Raw genomic sequence first — 12,500 nt, forward strand, 5'->3', positions numbered from 1 at the left:
CAACGGGCTCAGACTCCTCTCCCTCTGTGCAGAGCACCAGCTGGTCATTACTAACACCGTCTTCCAGATGAAGAACAGGCTTAAGACCACCTGGCAGCACCCCCGCTCAAAACACTGGCATCTTCTTGACTACGTGATTGTCCGTCAAAAGGACAGACAAGAGGTCCTTACGACCCGTGTTATGCGCGGAGCTGAGTGCTGGACTGACCACCTCATGGTCAGATCCAAACTACTCATGAGCATTCAACCCCGTGGCCCGAGGATGGCTCCAAACAAGAAACTCAACTGTACAGCGCTGAATAGCCTTACCACCAAAGAGAACCTCCGACGGCTCCTTGCTGAAAACCTCAACAAGATCCCAGAGGAATCAACCGACTGGCCAGCACTGCGCCAGGCTATTCATAGCGCAGCCACAGAGGCGCTAGGCCAATCAAGGAAACACCACCAGGACTGGTTTGACTGTAACTCAGCTGAGATACAGTCACTCCTAAAAACCAAACATGAGGCCCACAAAGCTCTCCTGTCTTGCCCTGGATCTCCCACCCTTAAAACCTCCTTCATTGCTGCAAGAACAGCAACCCAGCGAGCCCTCAGGACGACACCTGGTGGGTGCAAAAGGCGCGAGAAATCCAGAACCTGGCAGACTGCAACCACAGTCATGGCTTTTACGATGCCATAAAAGCATTGTACGGCCCCAGGAAGCGGGTGATTGCCCCAGTCCGATCAGCTGATGGCGCCATCCTCTTTAAGGACCGCCACGAGATTCTCGCCCGTTGGGCAAATCATTTTGACAGTCTCCTCAACCACGTCAACCCTGTCGACCCACATATTCTGGATAATCTCCCAGACCTGCCACCTACCATGCACCTGGACACCCCACCACTTTACTCAGAACTCCGGCAAGCTATTGCAGGGCTGAAGAACAACAAAAGCGCTGGACCCGATGGAATCCCTGCAGAGGTTTTTAAATACGGAGGATACCTCCTCACGCGTCGCCTGCACCTCCTGATCCAAAACATCTGGGAACATAGGACCCTCCCACAGGACTGGAAGGATGCTAACATCGTGGTAATTTACAAGCAGAAAGGAGACCGTGCAGTCTGCGGCAACAGCCATGGGATATCTCTCCTCTCCATCGCAGGGAAAGTCCTGGCCAAGATCATGCTCAGCAGACTGGTTGATCACATCTCGGAAGCTGTGCTTCCGGAAACTCAGTGTGGCTTCCGGAAGACCAGATCCACGACAGACATGGTTTTTGTCTTGAGGCAGCTGATGGAGAAGAGCCGAGAACATCACAAAGACCTTTACGTTGCCTTCATCTACCTCAGCAAAGCTTTTGACACCATCAACCGTGAACTGCTCTGGAAACACCTCTCCAAACTTGGGGTACCACCCAAGTTTCTCCGCATCCTACAGCAGCTGCATGACGGGATGCAAGCCAGAGTGCTCACTGGAGAACTCCAGTCAGAGTCCTTCGAGGTAAACGTTGGGGTGAAGCAAGGCTGTGTCTTGGCTCCGGTGCTCTTTAACATCCTCCTCTCTGCCATCACCTGCCTCTTCCACCGTGTCATGGGACATGAAGACGGTGTCCATGTGGAATACCGACTTGACGGAAGCCTCTTCAACATACGTCGGCTCCAGGCCCGCACAAAGACAAAGACCCGCCAAATCTGTGAGCTTCAGTATGCTGATGACTGTGCCGTCTTAGCTCACAGCCCAGACTCTATGCAGCACGCCCTTAACACAATATCCCGTCTGTACCAATCCTTTGGCCTACAGGTCAACATTAAAAAAAACGAGGTCATGTCCCATCTCACTACCCCCGCCCCCACACCCCCCAGTTTTCACATAAACGGTGTTCCACTTAAAACAGTGGACCACTTTACCTACCTCGGCTCCACTTTGTCCTCATTCTGCTCCCTGGACAAAGAAATACACACCCGGATAAATAAAGCCTCATCATCTTTTGGACGCCTACGCAGCAGGGTTTTTGAAAACCGTAACCTGAAGGTCAGTACCAAGGTCGCTGTTTACAATGCGGTATGTGTCTCTACTCTGCTCTACGGGGCAGAGTCATGGACCCCATACCGCCAGCACATCATCAACCTAGAGGCCTTCCACATTCGCTGCCTACAGAAGATCCTCAGGTTGTCCTGGGAAGACCGAATCCCCCATACAGTCATCCTCAGCAACACTGACTCAATCTGTATGGAAGCAGCTGTTGCCAAAAAACATCTGCGCTGGATAGGGCACACCATACGCATGCCTGAACACCGATTGCCCCGCCAAGTCCTCTACAGTCAACTAATGGGCGCAAAGCGGTCCGCTGGAGGGCAAAAGCGGCGCTTTAAGGACTACACCAGGGACATCCTAAAGAGAGCGAACATTCCCCTCACGGAGCTTGAATCACTGGCACTCGACAGACCTGCCTGGCATGTCACCTGTGCAACTGCAATCTCTCAAATACACCAAACCAACCAAGACCGACGATCCGAGAGGCGCATCAAGAGACACCAGTGGGCGGCTGGTACCCCCCTGGTGTCTGGTTTCCCTTGCTCCATCTGCGGACGAGTGTGCGGCTCAAGGATCGGACTCAACGCCCACGAGAAGTGGCACCAGCGGCAAGGTCGCTAAACCCACCCCCCTCCCACCCCCACCCCCTGGAGCAAGCGTCATCATCGTACAAGATGGACAGCTAAGAGAGAGTGTGTGTGTGAGTGAGTGTGAGAGTGAGTGAGTGAGTGTGTGTGTGTGTGTGTGTGTGTGTGTGTGTGAGAGTGAGTGTGTGTGAGAGTGAGTGTGTGTGAGAGTGTGTGTGTGAGTGTGTGTGAGAGTGTGTGTGTGAGAGTGAGTGTGTGAGTGAGAGTGTGTGTATGTGTGTGTGTGTAAGAGTGTGTGTGTATGTCATTCACATCACAAAAATGCCAGAAAATGACACCATATGACATATTTTATAATAATATTATTAATAAATAATAATATAAATGTTTAGTAGTGCAACTGTTTCCAACACTGATAATAATCATAAGTGTTTGTTGAGCATCAGATCCTCATATTAGAGTGATTTCTGAAGGATCATGTGACACTCTACAAGCATCAGTTACATTTGTAAATACAAACAGAACTTGTAATCTCACAGGAACAGAACCCCTGGGGAATGAGCGGTCTGGATCGACTCGAGTCGGATGATGATTTCTGGGGTCTTTCCCTCTGATCCCGATAAAGACCCGAGAGCTCCCGAATCCCAGAATCCCACACTCCCACCACTGCATTCCCAGCGCTCTCCTGGGCCGCAATATGGCTCGATCTTTTAAGTTTTTAAGGACACTGAAATTATGTTTCATTTGCAGATTGTAAATGCCTCCGCACATCTAAACACAGCTCGTTTTATCCATAGATCTCCATGATAAAGCCTAGATGTCTCGTCCACGCTGCTGGCCAATGGAGGTCGTCGTCCGCACTGGCGGCCATCTTGCCACAGGCAGCTCGCTCACTCCTAACATTGTGTTTTTAATGGTGCATGTACTGTTTAAATAACCATAACTTACTCAATTTTCTACTGATTTTCAAACGGTTTGGTTTGTTATAAACGTCAGAGATGTAGTTATGACACTGCATACTTATGAATAATAAGTGTATCAATAAATAATCATCCAGAATTACAGCCACGTTAATAACGTTTGTAACAAACCAAACCGTTTGTAAGATTTCAACGAGATAAGAGTATTTGTGTTGGTGCCGATCACTCATCTTACATCAGGCACCACAGAGCCCACCAGAACGCTTGCCTGTGACAAGATGGCCGCCGGTGATGACGATAGAGAAGACATCTAGCCTTTATTATGGATATCTATGGTTTTATCATGTTATAATGTAGAGTTTAACCCTAGAAGAAGAGTTATCTGTGTTCATGTGTGTGAGCTGTGTCTCCCTCTAGTGTTCATCTCGAGTAACGCGGATCAAAAACTCACAGCAAACAAGAACAAAGATCATGTCTTTAATTAAACGTGTCACACTGCAAACAATGCTTTTCTTACGCAGTATTTCTGTCTCGTTTCCAGTCCAAATATCAAACAACTCTTAAATCAAGAAGCATTTACTAGAGAAGTAAAACATTTTTAAATGATATTAAGTGAGTTTCTGCTTAAAACCAGCAAAATCTTCCAAAGGGGTCAGAAAAATAATCTTGTTTTCCATTTGAATTAACATTATTTTTCTGGCCCCACTGGAAGATCATTTTGCTTGTTTTAAGTAAAAACCTTTATTTTTTTCTTCCAGGAAACAAGATATAATTTCTAATATAATGTTACTTCTCTAGTAAATGCTTCTTGATTTACGAATGTTTTGATATTTGGACTGGAAACGAGGCTAATACGCAAGAAAAGCATTTTTTGCAGTGTAACCGTTTCTTTAAATACTAAATACAGTAATCAGACACGAACACCTGATGGGACATGATGTCAGCGATCACGTGTGTGTGTCAAACATCTGTGGAATAAACAGAGCAAATGAGGAGTGAACCGAGGTCATATAATACAGAACATAAAATATGATGAATTAATAACCCAGAACTACAGTATAATCATCTCTCACACGATCCCCGTCCACAGCGATGCTCTTCCTCAGTCCCGGTTCCAGCACTAATATACAAACATTCTGAAATATACATTTACAAATATACATAACAGACACATATACTGGAGAAGAAGCAGAACGACTGAAGAAATGAAGTTTTGTTTAATGAAAAATGTGTCTAAATAAAGTGAGTTTGAGCTTAAAACCAGAACAAATCAAAAATCTGAAAAATAATCATAATTCAAGGATTATTTTTGACTCCATTTGCTGATATTTGTTCTCGTTTTACACACAAACTCACTTCATTTAGATAATAATAAATCCGTTTGATAATAAATCCAAATAAGAACAGAAATGCTTTGACAGACATTGCTTTTATTGTGTTTTAAACACATGCTTATGAAGATGATGATGTCAACAATCACAAACATCACAATAACAGCCTCTATTCGCTCTCTAATATTCAGATCAAATAATTGAGCAGCAAAATATATAAATCTGTTTTATAAAAAGTAGCATGATCAACATTATATTGCTCTTGGCTGTACAAATACACAGAGTATAAAATATTACACAGAAAATAATAAGTCACTCATTATTATAATGCATAAAGTGTTGCTGGAATAAAGGAGGTGATTCGATTAAGGCATAATTCGTGCGTCACGTGATCAAACGGGTGAAAGTTGACGATATCAGTCAGACATGTAATGGAGTTTCACTAGATACTGCAATAAATCCTTCTGTGGCGGCTATCATACACAGTGGTGACATACTAGTGGCTAATTCAATAAATAACATTAATAAATAAATACATTTGATATTGTAACTCGTTTCTCGAAATATGAAATTCTGTATGTTTGCAGCCCTATGATTAACCGCTCGTTATCTCGTGAAGTGATGATGTCATCAGATCTCTCTGATGATGATGATGATGATGATGATGATGATCTGTACAATAAACGAGAGATTAGAGCATCTGGATGGAAATAAAGATCATTCACATCGAGAACTGAACCGAGAATGCGCTTTATATTCCACTTTATGTCCTGAATTTGAATTGAGCTTCAAACTGAATGAAATCAATTCATGTAAGAGTAGATGTTAATAATACATTTCATTTTCAGTATGAATTACCAATAAACATGTTCATACACCCAACATATGGATTATTCCCAGAAACACATTAATAATCAATATTTCTAATGACACCTATAGGAATTTGTTAATATTTCTGAGTCTCTTCTGCTCACCAAAGATGGATTTATCCGATCAAAAATACAGTAAAACTGTGAGATATTATTATAATGTAAATCATCTGTTCTCTATGTGAATATACAGTAAAGTGTAATTTATTCCTGTGATCAAAGCTGAATTTTCAGCATCATTACTCCAGTCTTCAGTGTCACATGATCCTTCAGAAATCACTCTAATATGAGGATCTGATGCTCAAGACACATTTATGATTATTATCAGTGTTGAAAACAGCTCATATTTCGGTTGAAATCGTGATATATTTCATTTCTCAGGATTCTTTGATGAATAGAAAGTTCAAAAGAACAGCATTTGTTTGAAATAAAATCTTTTGTAACATTATAAATGTCTTTACTGTCACTTTTGATCAGTTTAATGCATCTTTGATGAATAAGAGTATTAATTTAGTAAAAAAAAAAAAAAAGTTTTGAACAGTAAAACCTTTAAATAGTAATCCCCAATTTTAATATCAATACTTATTATTCTAAAGTGATCTAAAACGTGGCAATACTGTGACGCTTCCAGTCGAACCAATCCTGAATCTCTGTTGTGGACGATTTAAAATCAAGCTTTTAAATGAAAAGCTGCTTAAAGGGACAGTCCACCCAACAATGATCATCTGTCATTTACTCGTTCCAAACCTGAACGACTTTCTTTCTTCTCAGTGAAAAACCGCCTCAGTGTTTTATTATTGTCCATTTAACGTTTAGATGTCATTTTTAAATACTGTCCCTTTAAATACTGTTTTTACACCATTGTCTCTGGAAGTGTGTCTAAGCTGTCCGATGACAAGAGCTGCCATATTTGCCACTTCTCCATTGGCCAGTCTGGATGCTGAGTGATGCGTGACTCCGCCCCCTGGCCCGCATGACACGCCGTGGCCTCCTCTGATTGGTGGAAGGCAGTCCGAGGGCTCGCTGTGATTGGAGGGGCGTTTGAACGGGACGTTTGCGTCTCAGGCACAGGTTTGGCGTCGCTGTCGTCGTCGTAGAAGACATCAGAGGAGACGCGCTCATACAGGTGTCCATCTGAACCTGGGGTACACAAACACAGGTGTGCTGAGGTACACAAACACAGGTGTGCTGAGGTACACAAACACAGGTGTGCTGAGGTACACAAACACAGGTGTGCTGAGGTACACAAACACAGGTGTGCTGAGGTACACAAACACAGGTGTGCTGAGGTACACAAACACAGGTGTGCTGAGGTACACAAACACAGGTGTGCTGGGGTACACAAACACAGGTGTGCTGAGGTACACAAACACAGGTGTGCTGAGGTACACAAACACAGGTGTGCTGAGGTACACAAACACAGGTGTGCTGAGGTACACAAACACAGGTGTCTGAGGTACACAAACACAGGTGTGCTGAGGTACACAAACACAGGTGTGCTGAAGTACACAAACACAGGTGTGCTGAGGTACACAAACACAGGTGTGCTGAGGTACACAAACACAGGTGTGCTGAGGTACACAAACACAGGTGTGCTGGGGTACACAAACACAGGTGTGCTGAGGTACACAAACACAGGTGTGCTGAGGTACACAAACACAGGTGTGCTGAGGTACACAAACACAGGTGTGCTGAGGTACACAAACACAGGTGTGCTGAGGTACACAAACACAGGTGTGCTGAGGTACACAAACACAGGTGTGCTGAAGTACACAAACACAGGTGTGCTGAGGTACACAAACACAGGTGTGCTGAGGTACACAAACACAGGTGTGCTGAGGTACACAAACACAGGTGTGCTGAGGTACACAAACACAGGTGTGCTGAGGTACACAAACACAGGTGTGCTGAGGTACACAAACACAGGTGTGCTGAGGTACACAAACACAGGTGTGCTGGGGTACACAAACACAGGTGTGCTGGGGTACACAAACACAGGTGTGCTGAGGTACACAAACACAGGTGTGCTGAGGTACACAAACACAGGTGTGCTGAGGTACACAAACACAGGAGTGTTGAGGTACACAAACACAGGTGTGCTGAGGTACACAAACACAGGTGTGCTGAGGTACACAAACACAGGTGTGCTGAGGTACACAAACACAGGTGTGCTGGGGTACACAAACACAGGTGTGCAGGGGTACACAAACACAAGTGTGCTCAGGTATGCTGGGGGACACAAACACAAGTGTGCTGAGGTACACAAACACAAGTGTGCTGAGGTACACAAACACAGGTGTGCTGAGGTACACAAACACAAGTGTGCTCAGGTATGCTGGGGTACACAAACACAAGTGTGCTGAGGTACACAAACACAAGTGTGCTGAGGTACACAAACACAGGTGTGCTGGGGTACACAAACACAAGTGTGCTGAGGTACACAAACACAGGTGTGCTGAGGTACACAAACACAGGTGTGCTGAAGTACACAAACACAGGTGTGCTCAGGTATGCTGGGGTACACAAACACAGGTGTGCTGAGGTACACAAACACAGGTGTGCTGAAGTACACAAACACAAGTGTGCTCAGGTATGCTGGGGTACACAAACACAGGTGTGCTGAGGTACACAAACACAGGTGTGCTGAAGTACACAAACACAAGTGTGCTCAGGTATGCTGGGGTACACAAACACAAGTGTGCTGAGGTACACAAACACAGGTGTGCTGGGGGACACAAACACAAGTGTGCTGAGGTACACAAACACAGGTGTGCTGAGGTACACAAACACAGGTGTGCTGAAGTACACAAACACAGGTGTGCTGAGGTACACAAACACAGGTGTGCTGGGGTACACAAACACAGGTGTGCTGAGGTACACAAACACAGGTGTGCTGAAGTACACAAACACAGGTGTGCTGAGGTACACAAACACAGGTGTGCTGGGGTACACAAACACAGGTGTGCTGGGGTACACAAACACAGGTGTGCTGAGGTACACAAACACAGGTGTGCTGGGGTACACAAACACAGGTGTGCTGAGGTACACAAACACAGGTGTGCTGAGGTACACAAACACAGGTGTGCTGAGGCACACAAACACAGGTGTGCTGAGGTACACAAACACAGGTGTGCTGGGGTACACAAACACAGGTGTGCTGAGGTACACAAACACAGGTGTGCTGAAGTACACAAACACAGGTGTGCTGATGTACACAAACACAGGTGTGCTGGGGTACACAAACACAGGTGTGCTGAGGCACACAAACACAGGTGTGCTGGGGTACACAAACACAGGTGTGCTGAGGTACATAAACACAGGTGTGCTGAGGTACACAAACACAGGTGTGCTGAGGTACACAAACACAGGTGTGCTGGGGTACACAAACACAGGTGTGCTGAGGCACACAAACACAGGTGTGCTGAGGTACACAAACACAGGTGTGCTGGGGTACACAAACACAGGTGTGCTGAGGTACACAAACACAGGTGTGCTGAAGTACACAAACACAGGTGTGCTGAGGTACACAAACACAGGTGTGCTGGGGTACACAAACACAGGTGTGCTGAGGCACACAAACACAGGTGTGCTGGGGTACACAAACACAGGTGTGCTGAGGTACATAAACACAGGTGTGCTGAGGTACACAAACACAGGTGTGCTGGGGTACACAAACACAGGTGTGCTGGGGTACACAAACACAGGTGTGCTGAGGTACACAAACACAGGTGTGCTGAGGTACACAAACACAGGTGTGCTGAGGTACACAAACACAGGTGTGCTGAGGTACACAAACACAGGTGTGCTGGGGTACACAAACACAGGTGTGCTGAGGTACATAAACACAGGTGTGCTGAGGCACACAAACACAGGTGTGCTGGGGTACACAAACACAGGTGTGCTGAGGTACATAAACACAGGTGTGCTGAGGTACACAAACACAGGTGTGCTGGGGTACACAAACACAGGTATGCTGAGGCACACAAACACAGGTGTGCTGAGGTACACAAACACAGGTGTGCTGGGGTACACAAACACAGGTGTGCTGAGGCACACAAACACAGGTGTGCTGAGGTACACAAACACAGGTGTGCTGGGGTACACAAACACAGGTGTGCTGAGGCACACAAACACAGGTGTGCTGAGGTACACAAACACAGGTGTGCTGGGGTACACAAACACAGGTGTGCTGAGGCACACAAACACAGGTGTGCTGGGGTACACAAACACAAGTGTGCTGAGGTACACAAACACAGGTGTGCTGGGGTACACAAACACAGGTGTGCTGAGGTACACAAACACAGGTGTGCTGGGGTACACAAACACAGGTGTGCTGAGGTACACAAACACAGGTGTGCTGGGGTACACAAACACAGGTGTGCAGGGGTACACAAACACAGGTGTGCTGAGGTACACAAACACAGGTGTGCTGAGGTACACAAACACGGGTGTGCTGAGGTACACAAACACAGGTGTGCTGGGGTACACAAACACAGGTGTGCTGAGGTACACAAACACAGGTGTGCTGGGGTACACAAACACAGGTGTGCTGAGGTACACAAACACAGGTGTGCTGAGGTACACAAACACAGGTGTGCTGAGGTACACAAACACAGGTGTGCTGAGGTACACAAACACAGGTGTGCTGAGGTACACAAACACAGGTGTGCTGAGGTACACAAACACAGGTGTGCTGAGGTACACAAACACAGGTGTGCTGGGGTACACAAACACAAGTGTGCTGAGGTACACAAACACAGGTGTGCTGAGGTACACAAACACAGGTGTGCTGAGGCACACAAACACAGGTGTGCTGAGGTACACAAACACAGGTGTGCTGAGGTACACAAACACAGGTGTGCTGAGGTACACAAACACAGGTGTGCTGAGGTACACAAACACAGGTGTGCTGGGGTACACAAACACAGGTGTGCTGGGGTACACAAACACAGGTGTGCTGGGGTACACAAACACAGGTGTGCTGAGGTACACAAACACAAGTGTGCTGGGGTACACAAACACAGGTGTGCTGGGGTACACAAACACAAGTGTGCTGAGGTACACAAACACAGGTGTGCTGAGGTACACAAACACAGGTGTGCTGGGGTACACAAACACAGGTGTGCTGAGGCACACAAACACAGGTGTGCTGAGGTACACAAACACAGGTGTGCTGAGGTACACAAACACAGGTGTGCTGGGGTACACAAACACAGGTGTGCTGGGGTACACAAACACAGGTGTGCTGAGGTACACAAACACAGGTGTGCTGGGGTACACAAACACAGGTGTGCTGAGGTACACAAACACAGGTGTGCTGAGGTACACAAACACAGGTGTGCTGAGGTACACAAACACAGGTGTGCTGAGGTACACAAACACAGGTGTGCTGGGGTACACAAACACAGGTGTGCTGGGGTACACAAACACAGGTGTGCTGAGGTACACAAACACAGGTGTGCTGAGGTACACAAACACAGGTGTGCTGGGGTACACAAACACAGGTGTGCTGGGGTACACAAACACAGGTGTGCTGAGGCACACAAACACAGGTGTGCTGAGGTACACAAACACAGGTGTGCTGGGGTACACAAACACAGGTGTGCTGGGGTACACAAACACAGGTGTGCTGAGGTACACAAACACAGGTGTGCTGAGGTACACAAACACAGGTGTGCTGAGGTACACAAACACAGGTGTGCTGGGGTACACAAACACAGGTGTGCAGGGGTACACAAACACAAGTGTGCTGAGGTACACAAACACAGGTGTGCAGGGGTACACAAACACAAGTGTGCTGGGGTACACAAACACAAGTGTGCTGAGGTACACAAACACAGGTGTGCTGAGGTACACAAACACAGGTGTGCTGGGGTACACAAACACAGGTGTGCTGAGGTACACAAACACAGGTGTGCTGGGGTACACAAACACAGGTGTGCAGGGGTACACAAACACAGGTGTGCTGAGGCACACAAACACAGGTGGGCTGAGGTACACAAACACAGGTGGGCTGAGGTACACAAACACAGGTGGGCTGAGGCACACAAACACAGGTGTGCTGAGGTACACAAACACAGGTGTGCAGGGGTACACAAACACAGGTGTGCTGAGGTACACAAACACAGGTGTGCTGGGGTACACAAACACAAGTGTGCTGAGGTACACAAACACAGGTGTGCTGAGGTACACAAACACAGGTGTGCTGAGGTACACAAACACAGGTGTGCTGAGGTACACAAACACAGGTGTGCTGAGGTACACAAACACAGGTGTGTTGAGGTACACAAACACAGGTGTGCTGAGGTACACAAACACAGGTGTGCTGAGGTACACAAACACAGGTGTGCTGGGGTACACAAACACAAGTGTGCTGAGGTACACAAACACAAGTGTGCTGGGGTACACAAACACAGGTGTGCTGAGGTACACAAACACAGGTGTGCTGAGGTACACAAACACAGGTGTGTTGAGGTACACAAACACAGGTGTGCTGAGGTACACAAACACAGGTGTGCTGAGGTACACAAACACAGGTGTTCTGGGGTACACAAACACAGGTGTGCAGGGGTACACAAACACAGGTGTGCTGGGGTACACAAACACAAGTGTGCTCAGGTATGCTGGGGGACACAAACACAAGTGTGCTGAGGTACACAAACACAGGTGTGCTGAGGTACACAAACACAGGTGTGCTGAGGTACACAAACACAGGTGTGCTGGGGTACACAAACACAGGTGTGCTGAGGTACACAAACACAGGTGTGCTGGGGTACACAA

General features: G+C 46.7%; 1 protein-coding gene across 1 annotated transcript in view; it reads right to left on the reverse strand.

The window, feature by feature from the left end:
* Positions 1-6,573: 6,573 nt before the first annotated feature.
* LOC130072539 (rho GTPase-activating protein 6) overlaps positions 6,574-12,500 on the reverse strand; it is a 71,928-nt gene continuing 66,001 nt past the window's right edge. The window contains exons 12-17 of the mRNA XM_056237684.1: positions 12,301-12,367; positions 8,381-8,469; positions 8,267-8,339; positions 8,071-8,079; positions 7,909-7,973; positions 6,574-6,860 (exon numbers count right to left, since the gene is read on the reverse strand). Coding sequence (XP_056093659.1) covers positions 6,574-6,860; positions 7,909-7,973; positions 8,071-8,079; positions 8,267-8,339; positions 8,381-8,469; positions 12,301-12,367 — 590 coding nt within the window. The remainder of the gene's footprint in view (positions 6,861-7,908; positions 7,974-8,070; positions 8,080-8,266; positions 8,340-8,380; positions 8,470-12,300; positions 12,368-12,500) is intronic.

This window comes from Rhinichthys klamathensis, unplaced genomic scaffold, assembly GCF_029890125.1.
Source record: "Rhinichthys klamathensis goyatoka isolate OS25496 unplaced genomic scaffold, OSU_Roscu_1.1 h1tg000496l_1, whole genome shotgun sequence".
Classification (NCBI taxonomy): domain Eukaryota; kingdom Metazoa; phylum Chordata; class Actinopteri; order Cypriniformes; family Leuciscidae; genus Rhinichthys; species Rhinichthys klamathensis.